This window comes from Lingula anatina, chromosome 5, assembly GCF_051362555.1.
Source record: "Lingula anatina isolate TDL-2025a chromosome 5, LinAna3.0, whole genome shotgun sequence".
Taxonomy (NCBI): domain Eukaryota; kingdom Metazoa; phylum Brachiopoda; class Lingulata; order Lingulida; family Lingulidae; genus Lingula; species Lingula anatina.
Window position 1 is genome coordinate 3,092,815 of NC_141771.1, and position 27,970 is coordinate 3,120,784.

Genomic DNA, 27,970 nt, shown 5'->3' on the forward strand with positions numbered 1-27,970 from the left:
TAAACAGTAAAACTCTTTATTTTACAAATACAGTATGTAAGGTACAGTTAAAATAAAACCTTGAGGTTGCTCAGCATCAGTATCGTGTGAAGCCCCCACTGTGTATTATCGAGTCGTGCTCAAACTTTGTCACTCTGTTTGCATTCCCATGACAAAGTGTGAGCAAATCTTGAAAATAAACAGTGGAGGTCTCCTACATTACTGTTGCTGAGCAACCTTAAGACTTTAAATGTACGACTCCTCTATTAAAATTGCTGTGTTAATCGTACTTTGTCCTTGTTCGGTGGTAATAAAATATCAAGAAGAGGGAACAGGCTCCTCCGTGTTAGAGTTACATATGAAGCGAGCGTGGATTCCCTATAAGCCATATAAACTACTTTTACCTCTTTCATACGACTGAAATAAAAGAGTAGCCATAAAAGAGCTTTAAAACTGCACCTTCTTTAAATTTCTTGCTGTAAATTGATCTATTTATCCGCCCCTACAGTTCGTAAAAGTCGTAAACGTCGTATAAATGTATGGCGCATTACTGCTGCTCGCGCTGTCCATTCCAATCCATTTTATGGGAAATATGAAGCGTTGCCTTATGGTTTATCTTAATGTTAACTAGGTGTCATTTGGTAGGGTTTATGGCAAAAAAAAATTTGACATCAAATGCATCTCAAAACACGCGTATTCTTATTTTTTCACTTATTGCGAATGATGTCCAGGACATCTGAGCACACTCCATGCAGATTTTGCTGTGTTATGAACATTGATGGGTTGCTACTTCTAATACGATGTGTCCAGCACACTGATTGGTTGCTCGTAATAATCGTCATCACTATGCACAGGTCGATACTGGAATGTTCCGTTGTGGTTATGATTGTTCATATCTGCAGGTGGATAGACGGCGACACGATCTTCTTCGCCTTCAATGACGCTCCCGTTCCAAGGATCCTCTTCTTCTTCTTTCATGAGCCGTTCAAGTTCTTCGTGAGTTTTTCTCTTGAAGAAGCCACACTGAAAAAGCAGAGAAGACCAATAATTATGCAGTTCCATTATTGCAATGGAACCATTGTTGGTTTTGTCAAAAAAAAAAAGCCTAAATGCCTTTGTTTGACTTGTGCCCTTTCAGCATAAGATTTAGGCACGCAAAATGATATCGGAATCAACCCATCCTATCCCTGCAACTCCCTGCTGCCCTAGTAAAAAAGGGGTTCGATTTATTGAATTTGTTTAAAATATTGAATAATCATATTCTATTATATGAACTTTGGCTTGTTTGAATATCGCTTGACCCACCAACAATGGCATATATATTTACCTTTTGGTTTATTTAAGGTTCTGGTACAATGTAAATTTTACGCCCCTAAATATTCTTGTGACACAGAAAAACGTTAAAAGTGGATTTTAAGCCTCTCTTACACTGAGCTGGGGACCGCCTGGAGAACGAATTTTATCCACTCTCTCCCCCTTCAAAATTGGGGCTTTCACAGTGTACATCAAAATATTTCATACAAATTTCGTTTTAAGTAACATTTTATGTGTGAGAGTGAGCCAATTTTTTTCTCCAAGCGGTGTAACAGGAGGCTCTTTCACTTACCCTCCAAAGTATAAGCACCAGGATCAACAGCAGTAGTATCCCGACGGAAATACTGACGCCGAGTACCCAGCTCTTAATGCCCTCTGGAGCGGCCAAATCCGACGGATGGACAGGGGTAGACACTCGAACCGACCGTTCCAAGGAGTTAACGTCCAACAGACGCGGATGACGACCCTTTAACGTCACCTCCGACACTATGGAGAATCCATCAGCTGACACCTGGTGAGGATAAACAAATTGAATGAATATTTAAATGAATGGATTATTGAGTGAGTGATTAGGTGAGCGTGAAGAATCATTGCTGTCGGTTCATAATTACTTTCAACAAGAGTGTTTTTGCCTTTGTTGGTTTGTTAGCTAACGGCCTCACAGAAAAAAATCATAGACGGATTAACATTAATTTTCAGGATATATCACTAACAGACTTCCTTGAATCAAAAACACTTTGCTAGCGATACACCAATTTATGGATTGATTACTTATAAGAGGTAAACTGCCCTAGGGCAGGTCTGAGATCTCTGAGTGTTTCTCTAGTTCCATATGTTATCTTAACGGTTCGATGACAATAGATTTCAGTTTTACCGTGTAATGCTGCAGCTGCCCAAAGAGAACACTGGCCGCTATGGTGAGTAACACACTCTCCCCTGCCCGCAGGTTAGAGATAGCACAGGTATAGTTCCAGCACTCTCCAGATACACGGCAGCTCTGAAACGGTACAGAGGGTTTGGTAAGAACGGTTTGTATATTTCCATATGATACAGGATAATCGCGGACTTGTCATTTTTTTGGGTAGCGTGTCAAGTTTAGGGGGCAGTGCCGGAGTATTGGAATTAGTCAACGGGAATCTAAAACCAAGTGTGGAAATAACACATAAACCCTACAGATAGGGATGAAAAGAGGTAGAAAAAATAGAGAGAGAGAAATAGAGAGAGGAAAAGAGAGTGTGTGTGTGTGTGTGTGTGTGTGTGTGAGAGAGAGAGAGAGAGAGAGAGAGAGAGATGGAGAGTCTGTATGTGTGTGCGTGAGGGAGAGTCTTGTGTGCATATGTGTGTGTTTGACAGAGATGTACGTCTCGGCTTACATGTTCCGTCAACTTTGGTGCCACGTAATCAACCTCAGACCAAGACCACTTTTTCCCAGCGCTGGCAGACACCGGCACCACTATAATATCGTCCTCCACTCCCTCATCTGGCGTCTCGTCTGTCGGCATAGCAACCGTTGGAAGTGTCATGAAGTCTGGGGTGAATGCCCCAGGAATAGTGGGTAGGGTAGCAAGTGACCCGGACTCACTAGCTTGGCCGGATGGCAGAAAACACGACAGGCCTTTGTCTGCCATCACATTATCGTTTTCAAGCTGGAATGCAAGTTGAATCTTCATTTAAATAAGTGAATAAATATAAGCAGGCATCCAGATAAGAAAGCATTACTAAAAAATTATTTCTCAACTTAACTAATGTTACCATGTTAACGAGTTCTTCTTGGTTACTAAGATTACCAAATATGGTCAACTGAAGGAAAACGCAGCATCACAATGTTGAATCAATTTTTGTACAGATAAAGATTTAAGAAAAACCTGTAGATATATTTCTCTAAATTGTGTTTATTTACTTTAAGGAACGACGTACTTGCATTTTTACATACTTATAAAGAAAAATTTTACTCGTAAAAGACTGACTTTTATTTAAAATATATAATTAGTCAAACCACAAAACAGCAATGTGTGCTTGGCAACGTGTAACTAGTGATTTAAATTTATTTTAAACCTCGACAAAAGAATATAAATAAATCCAAGCCACAATGGTAGTCTTTTGACATTTAAGAATTCAAATAAAACATTGTAGGCAGGATCAAAGCTGTTTACATAACGCAAGGGGGGGGGGGGGGATCTGATAAAACATTCCAAATTTAGCGCGCAAAAGTTATTTCTATCATATAACACTGGCAGTTTCCTCTCTGCAGTAAAAAAGTATATAAAGACTACCTCAACCACATCTAGATACAGCAGACGATCACCGTGCTCCGTTGTCTTGGGAACCAGCACCTCCAAGACCGCCTCAGGAAGAGGACTCGGTCCGAGGTTTCTTATGTCAACTCTTTGTGTGAACTCGACAAACTTATCACCTTTCACGTCCTGTTTAGTGTATGTGATCTGTTCAGGATTCGAGGCGCTAGAAATAAAAATATTTAAAATAAAATAAAATATTTCAATGTATTGAAAAACAACCTCCATTCGTTTAAGGTTACACCATAGTTTCAAAGAAACAACTTATTAATGTTTCTTATCTTACATCTTACAAAGACATTCTACTATAAATCACAAGATAAAGATTGAAAAAGCAGGAAGAATCAGCTAAACATTATTTACCCCGTGAGTGAAGAAATTACGTGGAATTTGACTGGTATGGTGTCTATAGCAACGTTGTTGGCCAATGACACGTTGGCCTCAACACTTCCGGTTCTGACGAGGCTTTCTATTTTCAACTGGCGTGTCTCAAATCTCAGTTTTGAAGCATCCAGGTACACAACTAATTCAACGTCCCCATTGGCTGGTATCGGATTCCCAATGTCGCAGATGATTTGTACAGTGGCGTTGACATCGCTATTGTTAAGACTAACGTAAAGTGGCGTGTCGATATAATCGTCTGACTGCATTGGGGAGCACGTGACTGTGACGTCATTTTTGTCTGAGCCAACAACTTTCACAAACTCGATCTTAAAATAACAATGATACAAAATTATTCCACCTGCAAAAACTCCCCCATTTCTTCCACACAAGCGTAAGTATAAAATAAAATGTAAAAACAGACAATATATAACGTGTACATAACATGATGCCATGTCAAATATACGAATATGGCGTATGGGAAGTGAATCATATTTCAAAATCACACAACTCTGAGCTTGTTCTTCATTTTAATTCTCCTAAGAATATCGTTAGATACAGGTATATCTCGATGGTACATTTTACACCCATACCGGTATTTGCTTATATTTCCTATTTCTGATCGAGTCCATACCTTAAATTTGAACCGTAAACAAAACAGTATAACCCACCCTTTTCCTGGATCAGTAAAGGTCTGGTGCTCAAAACACCTCTTTGCTTTTTATTTTTACTTGAGCTCAGCGTGCACTGCTGGCTTGAGTTGAAGTACTCGCATCGATCTTGGCGAGTTTTCATTTTATAGTAAGCAGGTTCATTAGTATCTTTAAAGATAAAGAGAGTGTAGGGCTCAACTCCGGAGATGGCAGTAGCCATCAGGATGGGCCGGGCTATACTGCTCAGTACTTACCACAGGGTGATGAGATATAATAACTTCGGTACCGTAAGCGGCCTCGCCGTTATTTTTCACGTGCAGGTGCACTTGTAAAGGTGCCTCAGAACCCAAAAGGAACACAGATTCGTGGCCAGGTAGCGACACTGAGGACTGCAGCTGGAGGTCCGTGTGACAGAGGTTATCCGAGCCACACTGGTGCAGGAAATGTAACTGAAATGAACGGATAACGAATAACTAACGGATAACTGAGGAATTTGTTAGTGTTAATCTGGGGGTGGGAGGTGACTGTCTGCTACACAGAACGCTTCATTGTAGAAGTCGAAATACATGTACATGCACTTATAAGGAAGGGAGAAAATATTTGGGAACTCTAGCGAAACATTAATATACTTGATACACATACATGTAGATACTGATTTGCACGTTATTATTGACAATCTCTGTAAAAGTTACCCGAAAAAACAAGTTATGCTGCAGACAAACATGAACACCTGCATCTCCGTAATGAGCTCAGATGGCGCTACCAGCTAACTAAACGGGGAGAACAGACCCTATGATTTTAAAAAGTTCATGTTATCGCTCAAAAGCACTGTTAATTTTAGTTGAACAAACCAATGTGGACGCAAAAACATGGGAGTTATTATAATAGTCAAAAGTCGTGTCATTTGCTCTTCAAACTCACCTGTTTTTCGGACGTTGTCACCTTGTAAGCGTCTAGCACTGGACAACTGATGCAGCCACTAGCTTTAAGGCTTGTCTCCTCGAGTTCCGCATCCAATACTATATTGATAGGGGTCAGTATGTCTTTGACGGAGGTCTTAATGAGAAAAAAAATCTCTGAAAACGTGGACCCTTTTACCCCATAAATAGATTCAGCTTGAGAAATGGCATAGAATGTAGGTCACATTTTGATTTAGTGTAGAGATATATAAGCCAAATTTTTTTTTTTTAAATGTCTGAAAACGTGGACCCTTTTACCCCATAAATAGATTCAGCTTGAGAAATGGCATAGAATGTAGGTCACATTTTGATTTAGTGTAGAGATATATAAGCCAAAATTATTTTTCGACCCACCCCCCTTCCCTACGTTCCTGTGGTGTTTAAAATGTAACGAGCCCATTTTATAAAGTATGTAACAATACTTGAGCACCGTTTCCAGTGGCATTGGGAGAGCGTACTACAATCGGGACATTAGAGAGTTCAGCACCTTCACTATAATTTATGTCAACATCTGCGACAAAGACAGACAAGGTAAGTTGTTACTCCATGCAGGTATCACGTAAGTGTGCTGTGTTTAAAAGGGCACAAAATGCCAGAACTAGCTCTTTACTTCAATCCACTTTCAACTTAGGAGTTTAACGAACTTTGTATCACGTGAGCACTGACGAAGTCGTAATCATACAACAGGCTTATGTTATTGTTTAAATAACCAATTTGATTCATTAAAATATTTATCAAAAAGGAAAAAAAATCTCTTTAACACAAATCCTGATACAGTATTTAAACTGAAAGTGGACCAGACCTTGATAAAAATGTCAGTTTCATTATATTCGGTGACCCCTCTGCGCAGTCGCAGCACCGTCTGCTGTATGGCATTCAGTCCATTGATGGTAAAGGAGGCCCTGTACAGCTGGGGCGTGGGTTGATAAGTATCCAGGCGGATGGTGTACTTTATGTCTGAAATGGACGGGATATGTTGTCTTAGCTTGGAGTAAAAAATGCCTCTGGGATCAGTGGCGAATATCTGGGATATGACAGATAAGGATTCAGTGGCGTATTTCTAAAATATGGCGGGAAGAGAGTTCGTGGCCCAAGTACCTCTCTATTAAAGAGAAAGGGATATTTTCGGTAACGTTATGTAAAACAGGACTGGTGTCACAGGTTTAGATATCGGTGGTAAGGCAGTAATCACATGAAAATCTTCCATTATAAAATCCATAAATTAAATTTAGAACTACCTAATACAGTTTAAATAACCTTGGAAGTGTACGTTTTCTGAAATCTATCATGTTTAAAACATCATCGTTTTTATAATCTATTTCAACTGACAGTATTTCCCGTCTCTCACCGAGGTAATCTGGGAGGCCGTGTCCGTTGTACATGAACCCAGCCCTGAGTGTTACGCAGAGATGTTCCTGGCCTCGGTAAGAGCAGGTCTTCATTTCTGGGTGGAAATGGTCCAGATCAGCCGTCAGAGACGACGTCAGCATCACCACAGGTCTAGAGTACAGCAGCACCGCGGAGTCAGCGGAGTTGGATCCTACTATAAGATCTAAAAGCAAACAAGATAGGTAAAGCAGGGAAGGCCTTACTGGGTCCACGCGCAAGTTGAATACTCATACTTTAGGGGTAAAAGATTTCAGCTATTGTTAAAAAGTTTCATGCGCTGAACTTGAAATGCACCATTTCTACAAACCTTTATAGCGGTCCTTATTCACATCCAACCCCTTCCCGATAGCGCTTCCGAACGCTCTAAGACCCCTGTCTATGTCGGCAGCGGGGATCCTTTGGGCGGGCCTCCTCCTTAACCCAGCAGGGTGACCGTGATATATATACACACAGCCCCTCATCTGATCTTCGTATGGTGCCCCGACTGCAATATCTGCATAAAAATCGTTAGAGAAATAACAAATTACTCTCACTGAGAAGGATTGTGATAATTTTCATACAGGTGAGCTCTCTACCCAGAGTACAGTTAGCCAAAGTGTATCATTTTTATCTTAATGTGCGCTATCAAATTTCAGATCCATTTTCTGTTTAACTAAACCCTCTCGAGATTATCTTTCCTAGCAGTGTATCAGTTGAATATCTGTACTCTATATGAAATATTACTGCCTTGCTGCCATTAACAAACCTCAAACCCGATGAAGTCTCCTGTGAAATCAGATATCGACACTGTTGGAGTGGCTTTATTCGTTTTTTTAAAGATGTAAATGTTTCTGTTGCTTTTTCATTGCCTGTCTTTTTGTTATAATTTAATGCCTTGACTGGTAAGATATCTGACAAACCTTGGAAGCCGTCCAGGTTGACATCTCCAATGGCAGCCAACGCGCTTCCAAACCTTGCTCCGGGCACATTAGAACCATACAGTGGCTCAGCCAGTTGTTCCAGGACACCCTAGGAGATATGAACGTTTTATTTCATCACGCTAGTCTTTTTATGAACTTTTAGTAGAAAAAAAAATCGTCCATGACAAAGTGTCACAGAGGTCCACGTACCCCCGCTCTAAGCTACCCCCCCCCCCAAAAAAAAAGAAAGAAAGAAACCAAGAAGAAATATGAAAAAAAAAAAAAAAACGAAATATATAACTAATTAAAATAAATTAATAAATAAATAAATAAATAATAATAATAATAATAATAATAATAATAATAATAATGCCCCTCCAGTACAAATAATTACTCAAAGCACCACAGGCAAACAAAACATATTAGTGAGTTCAGACATGTCAGAAAACATACATGTAGATAAGATGATTAGGGATGATTCCCCGCGGCACCCGTGCCGCTTTACGCGTCATTTGGCACAAAACTCACAAGCAAGTTTACTCAAGTTTCCAAAGTTTGTTGTTTTGCATCATCTGTCAGCTTTCTCTTCAAACAGAATTTAATCTAAACAATCTTCAGGCTGAAGTAACAGTGATATTTGACTCAAAGAACAGGTTTCGTGAACTAACTGGCAATATACTGTTTGTATGCCACACTTGGGTGTATTTGTTTGGGTGGGCCAGGCGGTATCTTTTCTGATATGCGGTCACATTTTCTTTTCTTTTGGGGCGCAAACTGAACCCAGTGCATCACGTGAGGACTTTTTCTGTGGAAAAAAATAATGTGTTCAGAAAAAAAAATATTGACGAGCTCCACCTCGCGTTTTTAACACATTAGAATATTTGAAAACAGTGCGCGTGAGTTTGTACCAAGGGTATGGGCGTTTTTTCTTTTTTTTTCTCGTTAAATTTCAAGCCAAACTCACCAAGTCCTTATTGATGTACACGTAGACACGCCCCTCGTCTCCAGCCTGGGCGCTGTACATGGGGGCACCCACCACGAGGTCACTCAGTCCATTTCCGGTTAGATCCACACCAAGGACTGCGGCACCGAAATTGGAACCGAACTGAAATAGCAAATGATTCGAATATTCTAAGCACATAACAGTAAGTTAAATTTTTAGAAAGATTATATAAGTAACATGACAATGAATGCCACGTGTCTTTATAAAAATGAGTTGTATCATGAAAAAAAAAAAAACGCATTTATAATCTAACTGATTACATGTACATTCATTATGCTAACTCAATGGTGGATAGTAGAGGGAAAGCGGAAGGACCAGCTCCTCACCCCAACCTCTTGGCTAATGATAATAATAATAATAATAGTAATATTTGTAACTATTACGAATGATCCTATTACCTGTTGGCCTTCTTTCTCTAACAACAGCCTAAATGTGTTACTCCAGATATACACCTGAAATCACAGTGAAACAGAATAATCCACTTCAATATCACACAACATGAACATATACTAGATAGGAGTGACAACTGCTGTATGCCTAATTTAAACCCAAGACTATGCTAGAATATTATCCTTTATGCATTCAATAAAGCATATTCTTTATTACGCATATTTTCAAAGGACGACAGCAGACACAAATATTCCACAAAATGAACAAAAAGATACTGTGGCAATCGACAAAACACCACGCGTTTCCACTGATCAAACGAACAGCGACATTTCCAGTCTAGTGCAATATAGGGACCATTCCCAGACCCTATCGTACTAACTGTGGATCGAAATATCTCCAAGGGGGTCTCGCTAATTTGCAATCAACTTAAGCGGCTTAGATGTCTGTCACGCCTACTGAAGCTGCCAGGGGGTAATTGATTATGGTTTACCTGAAAGCAATTTTGCGAGAAACCCCTCAGAGGTGGATTGATCCTGTCAGATCGATCTAGGTATGGAAACCCAGTCACAGTCTAGTCTGGAATGCGCATGGTGATGATTCAACACGAGGTGAACATCATCCAATCAATATTTAATGAAAAGAAGTCCTATTTGTAGCAAATCTGTAGTTTATGTCATTAGCAGTAGAACTCGAACACTTAAACGCACGCACTTATTCAATTATGCCAGGGTTACTTAGGGTTAGTCGTGCTATTCGCTAAGCTGAATATAATTACGTCAAAAGGACAAGTCCGGACACGTTAATATTTAAGACAGCGGTGCACACGGGACAGGCTTGGGCAAGTCGATGGAAAATCTGTAAAGCGTGTTCCAACGATCAGAACTGCGTTTATAGATGTTCTTGTGTTGATCTTAGCAGTTTCTCTTAACAAATCCGTGGAAGTTTTCAGAAGTTTTTTTCGACGCAGCGACTGATTCTAATATGTTGAAGTCGTGTGTATGGGATAGGGCCTACACGCTGTAGAGGTGTGTTTAAGAATCAGTGCAAGAACATTGTAACACGGAGGTTTACGAGGGTGAACCGGGAGATCTGGAACTACTTGGCCACGTCTCTACTGCAGGCAATAAGACACATATTATAACATACAGATAGTTTCAAGGGTTACAAGATCGTTTACTACAAGAACCATTTTTATATAGAAGAAGAAAACACGATTTGAATCAAATAGATGAGAAATTAAAAATTAAAAGAAAGGACGAGAGAGAGCGAGGGAGAGAGTCTGACCATATACTTCGTTATCCAGGTAAGCAAAGTCAACGAGTCATAATGACATCTGGTGTTTATCTGAATATAACGTGTCTACCTGGGTTTAAGAATTGGTGATATGATTACTTTTGTCTTATAAAATCGTTTTTTTTTATGCAGAATTTGGACCTATTTTTTTAAGACACGTTCTCTTGAAATAACGACACTTAATTTGTACCATGGCCGAAGAATAGTATAGAATGCATGAAGTATCAGGGGTATATGTGAAGAAAGCGTGTCACGAAAAATAATTTCTGAATATGGAACTCGTTGTCTTTTCCTATGGTAGTAGCAGTGATCACAATTTTACAAGAAAATCTTACGCGAAAAAGCTTAATTTTAGACCAAAAATTTTGTAACTTTTGATTTTTCTCGAGTCAAAGTGGACAAAAATAAACGGAATGCTGGACAATTAGTATATCAAAAAAAGACAAAATGAAATTAAGCCTACCTTTCCTGTCAGCTTCATTCTTGGTGCTCCGGTGACGTAATTTAAGTTTCCCTGGGGGAAGAACTTTCCCGAGGATACAGCGTACCCTAGGGCAAAAACGAAATATGAATGCATTTTATTCTATTCCCGCATTTTTCACATAATTCTATCATTCTGCGGCAAATGATTATTAATATAATAATACGTTTTCATAGATCTATTTTAATATCGTCTTATCAATTAGTGACGTCAATCTGTTCACTCTCTCTCTCTTAAGTCTTTGAAATCATTATTATCATTATTAACGGAAAAGACATCACCATCCCCTCACACCCAGGTGACAGTAAAAGACAATATTACAGACGTATGGTCTTACCAATGTAGCTATCGTTATCAAAGACCCGTGGATCTGGGATAAAGTTCTCACTGCGGCCTGTCTTGTCCACGTGAACAAGCCCTCCCAGCCAGTCGTACATTCCCACGGCACCCAGCAGCATGTTGCCGTCCTGGAGAAGGAGAACGACGTCACACATCTATACTAATGGGTATTTTCGGTTTGGAATATATATCTAAGTGATGGACCTTTTTTTCCTTCTCGGTTTGGAATATATATCTAAGTGATGGACCTTTTTTTCCTTTTCGGTTTGGAATATATATCTGTAGTGAAGGACTTTTTTCCTTTTCGGTTTGGAATATATAAATTTATAGTGATGGACTTTTTTCCTTTTCGGTTTGGAATATATAAATTTATAGCGAAGGACTTTTTCCTTTGCGGTTTGGAATATATATCTATAGTGATGGACCTTGTCCTGTTCGGTTTGAAAAACACGCCCATGAAATTAAGTTTGAAGGTTTTTTTTTCTTTTCATGTCTGTACATAAAAAAGTATACAACCCACCTTCATGTAATGTGCGGAGAAGCCTGCCTGACCCAAGGCGTAATAATACACCCCTTGCTGGGTGATCTGCTGGCCTAGCACCGTCATCGGGTGATGCTGCTTCACACTGGAAAAGTCCAGGTTGTTGTTGATTGTGTAACACATTCCGTTCACGAGATAGTGGTTCCTGTATCTTTGGTCTTTCCACTGTGGTGCACAAATCTAGGGAAAAAACAAGAAGAAAGAGATCAATGACATAGTTGTGAAACGCAACCGTAGGAACAACAATCACAATCACTTACAAAAATTCCGGGGCACGATGTTTTTCTTAGTGTGTGTGTGTGTGTGTGTGTGTGTGTACGCGACCAAAAAATATCTACTTTAAAACCATTTACACCAATAGCTGTCCATAAACTGTGTGCTCTCAGTGTCATTAAGAAGCGCACCTTATTTAAAGTCTACATTATTTTTACTCCCGACACTCTACCCTCCACCCCCGCCCTACTCCAGTCCTTAACCTGCCCCAATTTTTTTTAATTTTCACATTTTTCAAAGACAAATTTTCAAAACAAGTGGTTAATACTGGTCCCTACCACAACACTTGCATTGGGTCCGTTTTGATTATCTAATGCCAGACCTAAAAGCTGCTCCTCTTTCCTACTATAGTAATACAGCGGATGTTCTGTCTTGTGCCTGTTACCTGAAGAACAACAGAATTGAAGTACTGGAGCCTTTACATTTCTGTTACGATACGATTTTTTTTGCTACATCTGCCACATTCATATAAAAGTCTAATCGCATTATAAGCTTTAATCAATAAATTAGTAATAAATGAATAAATAATAATAAATATTTTTCACGATTTTGCGTAAATAAGTACTACATAGAAATGTACCTCTACTGGTTAAAATTTATTTAGAGAAACACGATAATGTTTCTCCATGTTCTGACTTTTGGGAGCTACCAGCAGCCTCGGTTTGCATTCTAGTCCTACCAAGAAACGCATGCATTACCCTGAAATCGAGGTTATTGTTTGGTGGATGTAAACGTACCCTTGTTATCCAGCTTGACTTGCGAGCATCCGCTGGAAATAGTTCCGTTGATTTCACACTTATACAGGGCTCCGGGATTGAGGACCGATCTTTGGTATTTTGACTTGGAGTTAGGGGCCCCGGCCAGAACCCTGGGGATAATAATAATAATAATAATAATAATAATAATAATAATAATAATAATAAGTAATAGTACATAAGTATATTAAGCATGGGTGTGAAAACTGTATCAACATGCTCTCTTTTCTTATACAAACAATAATCCTTAGATATATTAATACCAAATTATATTACAATTAAGGATTTGCACTTTTGAGAGGGGTGAAATCAAACGAGCAAAATGATATTATATTCTACCGTCATGATTAGCCTTTTGTTAATATCATTTTTTATTTAACATGAAAACACCTATTTTAACTTCAGAGTATAGACGACAGACACTGCAAGGAAAAAAGATACCTGTGTACTTTACAAGTACAGTATGTTAATATATACATTTGTAAATGCTATAAATCCTATATAATTTATTTGAATGATGAGATGTGTTTATTTGTGTTATTTTGATTTGATTAATCATTCTTTGCACTTTTTCCCCTCGCCCATACCCAAAACCAAACTGTCGCTTTTACGGCCCACTGTTTCAAACGCTCAGCATAAACATTTTTGCAAGTTAAGATGAGACATTTATCTCTAATCGGAACATTACATGCATAAAATGTTACATAAAAATGTAGTCGTCAAACGCTTCTATTTTCTCATAAATTCGTTCAGTCCCAGACCTCGCATTTTTCCCGCGGCACTTGATCAATACCCCTTCAACTTGCGTCAGAAGTTTCATGCGTGAAAAATCGTTCAGCCAAGCGAAATGCCACCACGCCATCTCCTTCAATACTGCACCCCGGGAACTCTTTCACGATGGAACGTTAGACAGACAGTTTTCATTACCTTTTGGACCGAAATTTTTGGTCTACTGAAATCAGCAGTAGTCCGCTTAACTTTTATAATGTAACTTTTATAATGTAACTTTCATGAACCTTTCCAATATTTTATTTAAGTGCGTACTGCTGGTGTATTATGGGCGTGAACTGGTATTTTCGGGTAAAATCTACGACCAACTGTTATTTCGTAACTTCAGTCATAAAATCTACACAAGACTGCAACCCAAGAGACTCGCCCATCAGATCGACAGAAATGACCCTTGAGAGCGCCTATTGTTATCAAACCGTTGGGTTTGTATGGCGAGATTGCTTTTTCGGGATGCAACACGTCACATAGTTGGATTATAAATATCAAAATCACCCTGATGGTTTCTTAAATCGATTTCTTTTGAAGATGGTGTGAATGTGCCCGCGGATCTTCTTCCAGCAGGGCTTGAAAGGGTCTCTTCACTTGGCTGTCATTTGTTGGAAGGTTGACCCCAGTCGCACTCTGAATTGTCAGTGCTAAAGACGAATTTGGACTTTTATATTGTGTTTCTTTATAATGACGCACTGCCTTGACTGGCGTGGTGAGTGGCGGTGATTCATGTGACAAAAAATTATTAATTTGTTGAATGGGGCGAAGGTTGAGTTACGCTGCCGTACCTGACACACTGATGTGTTAGAGAGAGAGAGAGAGAGAGAGAGAGAGAGAGTGAGAGTCTGGACATGAAAATAACAATAGCATTGGTGCGTCACGGACAAATGAGATCTCTACTGATATTAAAATGTCTTCATCACGTTGCTTTATCACGATTGCCTCGCAAATTTGCCAACTCGCCATCCTTGGAATGACGGGGATAGACACATGGTACAGATTCGGCGAAAAATCAAGTAAAATTATGTCAATATTCATGTCTTCCTTCTTATCATTGTTTGAACAGTTGTGTCAGCTGATGAATGAACGGACTTAAGGGCCTCTCTGTGGTGAAAATATTATATGGTGATGACTAACAAAACCTTTTTGTTTTTTTCATTGTATTTCTTTTCATAGGAGCCGGAGCCGGGAGCAAGTGGGGGGGGGGGGGGCGATACCTTCTCAATCTTTTTCAGATGTATCAGTCATGGGCAGAGGAACTACGGATCTGAGGAGAGTCACCTATCCCGTTATTTTTTACTTTTATTTTTGCTTCCTTGTTTGTGCATCAACGATTTTGTACAGTCGTGCCAACTGATGACTGGACCAAATTACGGACCCTTTTTTGGAAATGTATCTTTTATTTGATATATAATTGTTTCATCTTTCGTTAGTCCACATTTTATATGATCACTCGTTAAGAGATAAACGGATATGCAAAAACACACACACACACAAACACACACACACACACACACAAACAGGCGAACCACTTTATATATTTTATACAGTAGCACCTCGTGTACCAACTTTCTCAGCGTTAGGAATTTCAAACAAAGCGACAGTTATGCGATTCAAGTATCGGCTTTGTGTCCAAAAACTGAAAAGAAAGTGATTAACGCGGCTTAAATTTCCCAATTAAACTCGACTCACTGCGGTCTACCTATAGGCTTTAAAAAAGACGAGGTCCAGGTTTGTTTACATTCGCTATAGGCTGTTTCCTTTAAATCACTTGTGACCGGGCAGTGAAGATGTGGGAGCAGATAAATTTATTAAAATAAACACACTTGTTGCGCCTTTTTACAAAGTATTGATTTGGTCTAATATGCTTTATGTTTGAAGTAATATCCTATAATGCGTTTCTTAAATTTATTATCATACCAGTTAAGAGAAAACCCGCATATTTTTTTCAATTTTAAATGGATGTGCGAAACTACGAGGCAGCCACCATGTCATAAGATATTCTGTACATGTGCACAGATTGGTTATCAGAAGTTCTTCAGGTAGAGATTGCAACATTCCAGATAACACAGAGTCGATGGGCCACTGACGGACCGTCATTAGCATCACTACTGGCCCACAGGTGGCAGCCACCCACGGCCCTTCACTCCAACTGCCCTCCACGTCCACGATCCTCCACACCCACGGCCCTCCACGATCCTCCACTCCCACAGCCCTTTACACCCACGGCCCTCCACTCCAATGACCCTCCACATCCACGGGCCTCCACACCTCCACACCCACGGCCCTCCACTCCCACGGCCCTCCACACCAACGGCCCTCCACGTCCACGGCCCTTCAATGCCTATCCAGTCGTATTTTGATGTTGTATTTTAAAGTTTTGTTAAAGACATGACAATAATAGGCCTTACATTCTGGCAACTTAGGATGTTTAGTTATGCGAAACCAATTCAAAATTCTATTTTTTTCTCTCGACTTTTAAAAATTTATAAAAATAAGATAGATCGATAGAGAGAGATAAATTTTCAGCAATTGCGTCCTCAATTTTTATACTTCTGATATTAAAAAAATGCTAAAGTTAAAACGTAGGTCTCAGTATACATTGTTGTAGGCCTATAACGACATAAATGTGGAATGTTAACCAAGCCGTCGACATAGTTAAGTGTGCGACTAAAACAACAAAACGATTTAACGAAAATACTTTAAAAAGTTCATGGGAGTTAAGTTCCCGGTTTGCGGACGTCCCCACTACAAAGGGCAGAATCTTACTCGCTCTCGGCACGTGCTGCACCGTGCCTGCTATATTGAGCAATTTAAATGGCAGCTAGTAGGTCTTGTGCTCCACGACACATGTACATGTATATATGTAACGCCCTGTGTCAATGGGTGTTTTTTTGGATCCATTGCAGTGTTATTGCAGTGGCATCCAGTACTATATACACAGTTATCCAGTAATATCCACTATTATCGTAGCGATATCCACTACTATATCCATTATTATCACAGTTATCCAGTAATATCCACTATTATCGTAGTGATATCCACTACTATATCCATTATTATCACAGTTATCTAGTAACATCCACTATTATCGTAGTGGTATCCACTACTATATCCATTATTATCACAGTAATCCGGTAATATCCACTATTATCGTAGTGATATCCACTACTATATCCATAATTATCACAGTTATCCAGTAATATCCACTATTATCGTAGTGATATCCACTACTATATCCATTATTATCACAGTTATCCGGTAATATCCACTATTATCGTAGTGATATCCCCTACTATATCCATTATTATCACAGTTATCCAGTAATATCCACTATTATCGTAGTGATATCCACTACTATATCCATTATTATCACAGTTATCCCGTAACATCCACTATTATCGTAGTGGTATCCACTACTATATCCATTATTATCACAGTTATCCCGTAAGATCCACTATTATCGTAGTGATATCCACTACTATATCCATTATTATCACAGTTTTCCAGTAATATCCACTATTATCGTAGTGGTATCCACTACTATATCCACTTTTATCAAAGTTATCTAGTAATATCCAATTTTATCGCAATGGTACCCAGTGCTATATCCCGTATTATCATAATTTTCCAGTACTATCCCATGAGTATCAAAATCTAAAGTCGAAGCAGATTTATGCAACAGCAGAAAGAATGGTAATGTTTGTGAAAAGTGCAATGCCGTGACCTTATTGAGTCTTACTGTGACCTTACAGAGCGGTACTGTGGCCTTTGACATCTTAACGTTTGAAATGGGGCACGACCTTGTAGAAGAGTGCTTTTCCTCTCTAAAACCGTCATCTGAGAATATTCAATACTCTCCAGTTATGTCAAAAATGTCACCTTCTTATAGGGTTATATATATAGATATCCCGTGGGGAAGTATTCCAGTGGGTAGGCCATATTTGACGCTCGGACTAGTTAGTCCCCTATTCTGAATAGGACCTATGAGTTTCATTCATCTGGGCTCTGAATTTCAGGGTGTTGTTTATATTGCAGGGTGACTTATGACCTTGGCACAAGTAGACCGACAACCAAATGTGGAACACATGTTGGCACGGTCGTATGATAGCTGACATATACGGTGCCACCGTGACTAATAATATACACTAATAATACACACGTTAAAATAAACTTACACGAGCTCTGCCAGCACGCATGCCAATTAAGTATCTACGCACACAGACATATCATGCACGTCTACACACGCAAACACGCACACGCGTGGGTACGTATGCATACCTGCACACTAATCACACATACGTACGCACGCACGCACACACACACAAACACACATGTAGGCTACAGACACTGAATTTACGACACACTGTGGTGTGCATAGAATTTTGATTAAAAAGAAACGACATGCCACCCGACACAGATAATTCTGCACTGCCCATACCTATCAGGCAAATATACTCACAAACCAACTAAAAAACACGCATGTGAATGAGCCCCTTAGAAAGAGCAACAAATCAAAACAGATGAGAAAAACTCAACAGGAAGAAATCGCGGGTCCTTTATATTACATGAGTTCATGGGCATATTTTTCCGCAGGTATCCGACATGAAAAAAAATCCCTGTACTGTATGTCCCCTGTGTCTTCTTTGTGGCTTTTCATGAAAATGTTAGCATCACAATTGCTTTCCATTCAGTTATAAATAAACTCCGTTTTGTCTACGTTTACTACAACAACAACACCAAATCAAGCCGATTCATGCGAAATACAAAACTATCAGAGCACAGTTTACGTGCGTTTCCTCAGCAACAGGAGGCTAAGATCTTTTTCCTAGGCTCCACAATAAATCCATTGTGCAGTCGGAAGCCCTGTAAGATCTGTAACCGTAGTTTGATCCAATTTATGGGCCATTAGCCGTACTATTAATGGAGCGTCCAGCGGCTACAGAAGCCAAGACCGTCCCAGGACCCCCGTTAGTAGCCTACACGCATTTGGACATTTACCCAAGTCATATTTTCTAGCTTCTAATCCTTCCAAATTCAGAACTTTAAAACTATGTGCCCCCTCAAATGAAATAAGAATGGCCAGTCATTTTAAACTAAATATAAAACATTGAATTAAAAAACGGAATACAGTAGAACATCGTCTCCAAGTGCAGGAACGGGTGTAGCAATGGTTCGCGCGCGTGGGGAGTAAATTGCTTTTTTTTTTTAGGAAAATCCATTTTGTGGGGTTAATCTCATAGAAAGTACATTTTACTTTAACAGCTTTTTCTCACTTAACGAAATATAGTGACTTTATTTTGTAAACTACTGTGGATTTAGACTGAATATCACGATAGAGGTATAGCAAATGACTTGTCTTCAATACTAAGCCAGCTAAAATTTGGAGTAAAGTTATTAATGTGAAAAACGGACCCAAAATCGATTGTCTCTCCCTCTCTTATAACACCTGCAGTGGCGGTCATGACACCCCCCCCCCCCCCTTCGATTTCTGGTCACCTCTTGAAATTAGAATTTTGACTAGCTGAATCATAGTTCTAAACCGTACCAAATGGCACCGTCCACCCCCTTAAATACCAACATTTTTCGAACCCTACAGTACCCCAAGTGTGTGTGTGTGTGTGTGTGTGTGTGTGTGTGTGTGTGTCACAGGGTGTGTGTGTGTGAGTGGTGGGCGGGGGGGTGGGGTGTTCGGCTTCGCATCCGCGGACCCTCCTTCAAATAATCCTGGATCTGTCCCTGACCTGATTGCTATCAAAATCGATTTGGGTATGTAATCTATGAAGGGAGTTAGATAGAAAAACGGGTGTTATGGGCACACGTGTGACCGAAAAAAGCAAAATACAACATAAATGCTGTTTTCAGTATTAACTGTAGATCGAAGATAATCAGTACGGTGTATTTATTCTAAGTACATAACACACGTACCGTGAAATTCTTCTCTATGGCGGAAAATATTGCATCCAGATTCTTTTTCTTTTATACTCTTGGCGAGGGGAGGCTAGGAGGGAGTGAAAGGCTCACCACAAAATATTTAATCTTGACATATCGTGGTACGGGATGGGGGGGGGGGGGGGGTAAAGGGGGGGAGGAGGAACATTTAACGGAAAATAATATATCAAGATGGAAAAAGGGTGGAGACGCCGACAGGTAAATGAAAGGTGCCTGGTTATGAATTTATTTGAAGCTGCCGAATGCCACGCGCCTAAATATATAAATGTATAAATAAATTAACAATCAAATAGATAAAATTCGAGATCAAATATTTCCCAGGAACAGATGCGTCCCCGCAAAATATAAGTATCAGGGTCTAAATTACTTCAGTTTCCTGTGACAACGAAATTATTGATACATGTACCTTTGATCAAAATCCATATCATATACAAGAACGTGCTACGAAAAGGAAAGGGAGGGAAAGGGAATCTTCATCACCGATTTTCCATAAGGTAGGGCCCATTTAAGGTATACTGAGATCAAACAACGTTCAGTTAAAAAGTCATTTTTGATCATTTACATTTTATTTCTTTTCACAGCGTAGATTTCAGTGCAATGACTGGTGTTTTATTACTTTCTGTATGACGACAACATCCTTACTTTTTAACTTGCAGGATATAATAACCACTTTTCGCACAAAATCACTCATGTTTGATTTCTATACCTGTAAACCTATTATCCATATAACAAAGAAAACGTTGTATGAGTTTTTTTAAAAAATTATTTTCAGGATATCAGCATATTACAGCTGCCTTATCCCGAAAGTCTAAAATTACGGAAAATGTGCTGAAAAAAAAAAAAGCGAAATCTCTGCACCCTGTGTGACTAGGAAGTTGTTCTGTCGTAGCGTACAGATTAAGAAGGAAGTCATCGTGAGCGCACACTCAGGAACTGAGGGTACCAGCTACTGGACATTGTATGTGGTATGAGTAAGCGTGGGGGACGACCGCATCCCGCTCTTTACAGCGTAAACTACACACGTAACTTTGAACTAGGCATGTTTATCTAGAATTAGCCCCCTTGTGGACACAACAGTTTTCCTGGCATACCGACACTCGTTCAAAACGGCAGACTGGAATCGATTTACTCTAATTACTTCTATAAACTGATCATCTTTCGACTTAATCCCGCCATCTTTTATGTATTTTAGAAAAAAAAATTAAGTAGCATTTTTTATCAGCTCAACAGGCCTTAGATCAGATATATACAATTTGTATTGAAGTAGCAAAGCTTGTATGTTCAGGGGCATGTTTTAGCAAAGCATGTGCATGTAAGAAAGAGAGTGGAAGAGTGAGAAAAGTGAGGGAGTAAGAGGAGTAATGGAGACTGTGGAGATAAGGGGAAGAGGGTGATGGTAGAGGACTGGGGAGAAGAGAGGAGGGGTATTGGAGGAGGAGGAGGAGAGAAAGTGTGGGAGAGGAGGGTGGAGAAGCCTGGACGAAGACTGTGGAGAGGTGAGGAAGAAGATGGTGGTAGAGGTCTGGGGAGAAGAGAGGAGGAGGGGGATAATAGAGGAGGAGGAGGAGGAGGAGAGATGTGATGGAGAATAGAGGAGGAGGAGGAGGAGAGATGTGATGGAGAATAGAGGAGGAGGAGAGATGTGATGGAGAATAGAGGAGGAGGAGGAGGAGGAGGAGAGATGTGATGGAGAATAGAGGAGGAGGAGGAGGAGGAAGAGAGATGTGATGGAGAATAGAGGAGGAGGAGGAGGAGAGATGTGATGGAGAGGAGGGTGGAGGATGAGATCGGATAAGGGAAAGGTAAAATAGTGAAGGGAAAGATAGAAGAGGTGAGAGAGCTGGAGAAATGCAAGCGGTAGGGGTGGAGGAAAGCAATGAATTAGGGCAGCGAGAAGAAAGAGAGGAGACAGGGCGAATGAGTGAAGAAGGGATGAGGAAAGAGGCTGAGGATATGTGCTGAGACTACACGTAGAGGGTGAGACATGCAAAACAAATCGGAGTGAGGAGGAGGCGGGTAGCAGAATAGGAAATAGGAAGAAAAAATTGAGAGTAGAAGAAGAAAAGTGAGAGTGGGAGAGGAGAAAGGAAAACGAGGAGTGCAAGTTAAGTCCACACAAAGAAGTTTCCAAACAGGAGAAGAAAGTTAACCGAAACTGCACTGTATTGGCGTTCAATCTATATATTTGAGACCTTCAGTGCGTTACCGCAAAAATGTACGAATGCCTAGCACGATTGGCAACTTGTTCACAAAGAATTTTCCTAATTCACGAACAATGAGTACACCATTACGAACAGATGCACTGCATCGCGTCTCCACTTAAAATTTGAACACTTACCGGGCGGTATTGAAAAGACGAAAGAGGGGGTATACAAATACTTTGATCCTATTCCATTTCATTTATTTAATTTTTTGAGGGGTAAAGGGTCTTTCTCCCTTTAAGGGATCGAACTGCTAGGAACATCTTAAAACATTTATTTTATTCACTTGTTTCCATGTGCGTAGGATATCGATGCACACAGTCCTGTATCATCTTTTCTAATATTAACATCCCCAATCTATTACGACTGTTGTTTTTATTATGTCTGGAAAACAAATGATATTTTCAACACATGGCTCTCGTAAAAAGTGAATCGTCATCCACAGTATCCCTTATAAGGAACTTACGCGTGTTGGCCATGTGCCGATTACTATACTGTATGACTAAAAGAGTTACAAAAAATAATTAAACCTGTCACCATCCTCTGTGTATTCATTTCATGCCTTTTGTGCAAAAAAAGTGAATTTTGAAACAGATATCACTCAACCTCGTGACTTGCCACCCCTTTCTGCTGTTATTTTGGTTCAACATTTGGACGCGTTGGTCATTCAAGGTTGTTTTATAAAGTCCCGTCAAATCGAATTAGGAACGTAAATCTCCCAATTAATGGCCTCGTATCTAAGAGGACGGTAAAGTGGATCGTTTTCTTACAGTAGAGAGTGCTTGCCTTTCACTTTACCAGCAGGCCTATATAGCCAACAATTTCAAAGTGGGAGATCTTTTCCCGAAAAACTGAATATGCCCCTCTCTTAGTAGTTAATTATTGACCCACCATAAAAACTGTCTAGAAAACGTTTAAAATATAAAGAAGACCCGGTTTAACCCGGCACTTTGGGACACAAAGATTTGCTCCAGTGAAAGGAAGGTTCGAGTTAACACATTTTCAAAATAATCAGATAATACAAAAAAAAACTTTCAAAATATTTGTACGAGATAAACGATACAACCCGTGCCATAAGGCGGCGAGGTAAGCAGAGTTCACCGTATTTCAGGATCAATAAGTCATTTAACACCTCTTTGATTTTACTGCCCGGTCGTTTAACTGAACAAAAGGCGTTATCTTCGTACAGACGAAGTGACTTTATACTTGACAAAACGTTCATAAAACTGGAAAGTTTTACAGCCAATAAATATCCTTCAAAATACTAAATACTGAAAGCCCAGACGGTTACCAAATTATTAAATCTCTTTCATTTTGTTGGCTCCTCAGTAAATCCCGAATCAGCCACTAATCTGGAACTTCTGTGTTTTAACAGACTATATAAATCTGGTTTGCGTTTGGAGGTAAAGCCGTGATAAACGAAATAACGAACAGCGTCTGCAGGGAGAGCGCGAGCTGTCGCGAAAAAGAGCTGCGTGGGACCTGTTCAGTTTCGGGGGAAGGATTGGGGATTGGTTTGCCGGCAGTTCAAGCTTTGTTCACTCGAGTCATTTTAGGTCGAAATTTGGTCCACTTTAATTCAGAATGAGGATGTTATTTGTGCACTAAAACAGAAGAATTGTCGATCAAAATAGTAAACATTTTTCTTGTTTTAAGCATGCGCCATGATCCATTTAGTTGGACGTCTAGGGTCCAAGTGCACTTCAAGTTTTGGTCTAAAAGTTAGGACTAATTTCCCTGATAAATTTTGATTGTAAAGCCCGTCCTAGATCAGTCCGTCATTCCAATAGAGCAATTGTAGACTAGAAGAATTTGAAGAACTACATGTGTATAGAGTCAAACTACTGCAGCTGTGACATCTCACTAAAGAAATTCATTGAAGATATCAAATTAGCCGGATAAATCTCATGGAAAACGTCAGTACGTTTTCCACTTCCATTCACAGCTATATTGGAATACATGTATTTATAGACAGCTTATTGCGCGACAAAATTTATAACAAATGTGGCGTGGGCCTGACATTTAAGTTGTTTTCTAGATTTACCACAAGCTCGTTGATTGAATCATACCAATGCTAACAGTTTCTCCGTTGTGTAGTTTTTATATTTCCTGTTAGATCGAATACATAAAACACGATAAAATACGTGGTGTATATGCTGCGCGTTTTTTCACTCCTGGATAAACAATCAAAATGATAAACTATTATTTCTATTTCTACATTTAGCAGGAAACTACGAAAGAGAACTTCGTCATTGTACATAAATAAAAAAGATATTAGGCAAGTAATTTTAAATAAAACCAATAAAAATATGAAGTTGTCTATTGAACACACATACACGCATGCACACACACATCTAGCTCTTAACCTTAGTCTTGCTACGCTAAGGAATGAGGACTAGAAAATCGTTTCAAACCTAAATGAGCTGTAAAAAGAGTCAATAAAATACATTGTACGGGCTCATAGGATTGGAAGGGGGGTTCAGACGGTTCGAACCCCATTTCAAATTGCTTGCTCTACAAACCAGTTGATAGATTAACAGTAGTGTAACTCTCTTCATAAGCACAAAGACCCCAGAGAAGACCAGGATCAGGTACACATTGACATTGGTTATCATCCTGGCTTTGTTTATTTGTGTTTGTACAAAGTAATAAACAAGTCGCTACTGATACGAGGTTTATATCAGCACCGGTGATTAGTTATGACGCCACATATGATTTTGACTTCCCATACCGTGGTGTGTATAGTATTTTCTTAAGCAAATTTTCATCTTTGCAACACAATTAAATGTGCACAGGATGGGAAAGAGTTTAAAAGTATAAGAGATTTTTGCTTATTTCTACTTTTCTCTTTTTATCGTATCTTTCCCTCCTAATTTTCTCTCTCTCTCTCGATATCTATTGAAACGGGTGTACACCTCCTTGGGCTATTCCATTTCTGGTAATAGGAAATACAGCCACTTGATGACAGGTGCTCCCGTGTGCCGCTCTCTCTGGACTATGAAACACAGGGTGCGCAGCTGCACAATGCATTTCACGGTTGGGGTCTTTTTACTCCAAAATAATCGGCAGCGTAACTGAGGTTTACTTGGACAAAAACCAAAATAGTCACACAATACTCGGCAGAGAGCCTGTGTTTATTTTGCAAAATGAGAAGCGACTGACGGAAACTTATCATCAACAAAGTTACGGTGTAAAAAAAAACTAGAGGGCAATAAAGTGCCAAGTTTCCAAAATAATGCCATCTAGATTCCGTGTGCAGCGTGACTCTTAGGGCGTATTCCCAGAGCTTTTAGATCGATCTATCCCCGCGGAGAGTCTCACTAGATTACTGTCGGATAATCCGGCTTAAATGTTCGTCCCGCCTACTACAAGCTGTATGGGCGTAATTAACTTTCGTGCCCGCTCGGCTGACAGCTATTTAGATTGAACCCCCAGGGAGTTAGGTCGATCTAAAGTAGGTCGATCTAATCTCTGGGAATGGGGTCTTAGACCGCATTCAGAACAAGTTGGTCCGCAGACTAGCTGATCCGCGGATCAAATATGGCCACCCCACTTGAAAGCTTGCCGCATAACCGCCTAATAGACAATGAATAGATTCCCTGCGAGGATAACGCGGCATGCTTTCACGTGGGTCGGCCATATTTGATCCGCGGATCTGTTAGTTCGTGGATCAAATTCGTTTGTGAATGTGGCCTCAGTCTGTGTCGCAATAGAACCAGCATTGGGGGGCTAGTGGTTTCATAACGCCATACTGTTACAGCATAAACCCGCGATATTCCAAACTACAGTGAAAAAATCAGAAACTATAACATATCTGTACGGTGTGTAATAAAAAAAGAAAACTTGACCGTGTTTCGACAAGAGTAAGTGCACTTAGTAGTGGAGAGAAGGGATAACCTCCCCCCCCCCCTCGCTCCACCATCTTCCCTCCTCTAGACCTCGGGGATATATTTCATACACCAATTCCTGGTCGATTTTCAAGTTATCAATTTCACTTCTTTATGTTAGTAGTGGATAATGACATATCACGGTATATCACTAAGGGTGCTTTCCCAGAGATTTAGATCGATCTAAAGATTAAGATTTAGATAACCCTAACTCCCTGGGGGTTCACGCTAAATTGCAGTCAGCCGAGCGGGCACCATAGTTAATTACACCCTTACAGCTTTTAGTAGGCGGGACAGACGCTTAAGCCGGCCAAGCTGACAGTAATCTAATGAGACTCCCCACAGGGATAGATCGATCTAAAAATCTATGGAAATGGGGTGTTATACTCTTCTACTAAAGCCAACTGACCCGTCCGTTTCGTTCTGCGAACACACACACACACACACACACAAGCGCAAGGGCGCACGCACACACACACACAGTGTAAAATAACGTTCGGATTCCCAACGTTCACTGACACACCGAGTTGTTATTGAGCCCCGGGAGTTATTATGACTCTGTGTGGGGCAATTTCATACGTTTAGGGAAAGCAAAACCGACGTCGACAGTTGTCGCTTCACTTTCAGTGGTGGCTGAGTTGGGGCCTAGTTTTGGTATGCCTTTAAGAAAGCATTGGAAACAGCCTGTTTAGTCCTACGATTAAAAAACGTATACAGTAGGTTCCCCATTACTCTCCATATTATAACTCAACTTATCGTTTATCTCCAAAAGATTTTTCCTCTGCTGTGGACATGGTACATTGCAACAAATTATCCGACTTCAAAGTGCCCAATTTCACGAGGTTTACTGTATTTTTGCGAGTTATGTAAATTCTTTCACTCTGCTTATTATATATGTACTGATCGAGTCTGGATCGATTTCCTTTGATGATTTGGTTACGTGTAAATGGGCAAAAACAAACAATCTGAGTGACTTTTGTCAGTTACTTGCATGTACGATGGGGCACAGTGCATATAGCAGTTATAAGTTACGTTAAGATTTTGCACTGTATTTCACGTACAGTGTGTCCACAACTCGTGTCTTTTCTGTACTTTACAGCAAATACTTGCAATGGACTTGGTGAACCCGTAGAGCAAGTTGGCTCAAAGCATGCTCTACCTATACGCTGACTTTCCGTTCCAATGCACCCTAACTTCGTGTCAATCTATTTTTTATATTGCTTTTTTTACACAAAAACAGGAAATGCATGGCCGTTTCTGTTTTTAATTTTTTTCCAGCAGAATTCCTCCTCGCGCTGCTGTTCAAGTTAATCTAGTTTCTTAGACAGGTTTGGCATCGGTAAAACTAATAAACCCACTGATATGCTGTTAATATTATATAAATAACGTGAGATCGGGCAAATGCGCGAATATATATTTCTCTCTCTACCCTCTTAATAGTAAATACCACAGCCCATCGCTGTATTTTAGACCGAGTTGTAATGTCTCTAACACTCCTGTATTCACGTTTGCTATATTTGCTGTGAAACATAAATAGTAAGTCCCGGAGGCTGAAACAGTGACTAACTAGACCCGAGCAAAAACATCTAGCAACCATAACAATTCTCCAAACCTAATAAATATTACGTCAGTTGATAAAATAAACCCAGACTCTAGTCAGAAGATCCCACCCCCACGCCCTGGGATTCCACCACAGGGAACCTACTTACCAATAGCCAGCGTCATTTTTATGTAAAACCACCGAAAATCCGAAGCGACTTCTTGGTGGCCCTTTAAATATCACAGCGTTCTTCGTGTCCACGTTAAACGATTGCACTCTCGTGTTAAAGCAGCAGCAGCAGAGCAGCAAGCACCACATTAAAAACAGTGCGGGCAACCCTGAAGTCTTTACACTTGGCACTCTTTGAAGTTGCATATCTGTCTGGAATGTGTTGATACCGATAGAGAAAAATCTCCCTCGAGTCCCTTGTAATCTCATGAGTGAGGGTATAGTATAGTACTCTTACCAAATGGACTTCCCGACTGTAGGGATGGAAACAGGTTAACACATAATCCTCCTACGGAGAAGCCGTCGTCAATGCCATACAAGTAGTGAATAGGAAAAAGTTGATGAAGCCTTTTCACAGTTCCCGAGACATTTGAAAAGTTTTCCTACAACCTGTTGTAGGCTTTCCACGCTCACAGTAGTAAAATAGAAACGAGGTCGAGCG

General features: G+C 40.0%; 1 protein-coding gene and 1 long non-coding RNA gene across 2 annotated transcripts; one reads left to right on the forward strand and one right to left on the reverse strand.

The window, feature by feature from the left end:
* On the reverse strand, positions 1–27,970 carry LOC106158252 (integrin alpha-4). The gene is made up of 20 exons (XM_013534162.3): positions 27,470–27,970; positions 12,926–13,056; positions 12,467–12,573; positions 11,895–12,095; positions 11,373–11,502; positions 11,018–11,103; positions 9,270–9,323; positions 8,833–8,973; positions 7,869–7,977; positions 7,277–7,462; positions 6,929–7,132; positions 6,383–6,537; positions 5,543–5,677; positions 4,876–5,070; positions 3,951–4,297; positions 3,567–3,753; positions 2,667–2,939; positions 2,168–2,290; positions 1,586–1,804; positions 1–1,002 (listed from the first exon to the last, which is right to left on the reverse strand). Exons 1-20 carry the CDS (start codon positions 27,736–27,738, stop codon positions 772–774), a joined length of 3,483 nt encoding a protein of 1,160 aa, XP_013389616.3. The 5' UTR covers positions 27,739–27,970; the 3' UTR covers positions 1–771.
* LOC147761481 (uncharacterized) lies at positions 10,044–20,899 on the forward strand. The gene is made up of 2 exons (XR_015334522.1): positions 10,044–10,564; positions 20,445–20,899. It is a non-coding gene; the product is annotated as an uncharacterized LOC147761481 (long non-coding RNA).

Excerpts from the sequence above, each read along its gene's own strand:
- LOC106158252 (XM_013534162.3), bottom strand. The coding sequence starts at position 27,738 with ATGAGATTACAAGGGACTCGAGGGAGATTTTTCTCTATCGGTATCAAC. Across the intron at positions 8,974-9,269 it reads TAGAGAAAGAAGGCCAACAG|TTCGGTTCCAATTTCGGTGC; the intron begins GTAATAGGATCA and ends TTGCTATTTCAG. Across the intron at positions 7,133-7,276 it reads GAATAAGGACCGCTATAAAG|ATCTTATAGTAGGATCCAAC; the intron begins GTTTGTAGAAAT and ends GTTTGCTTTTAG.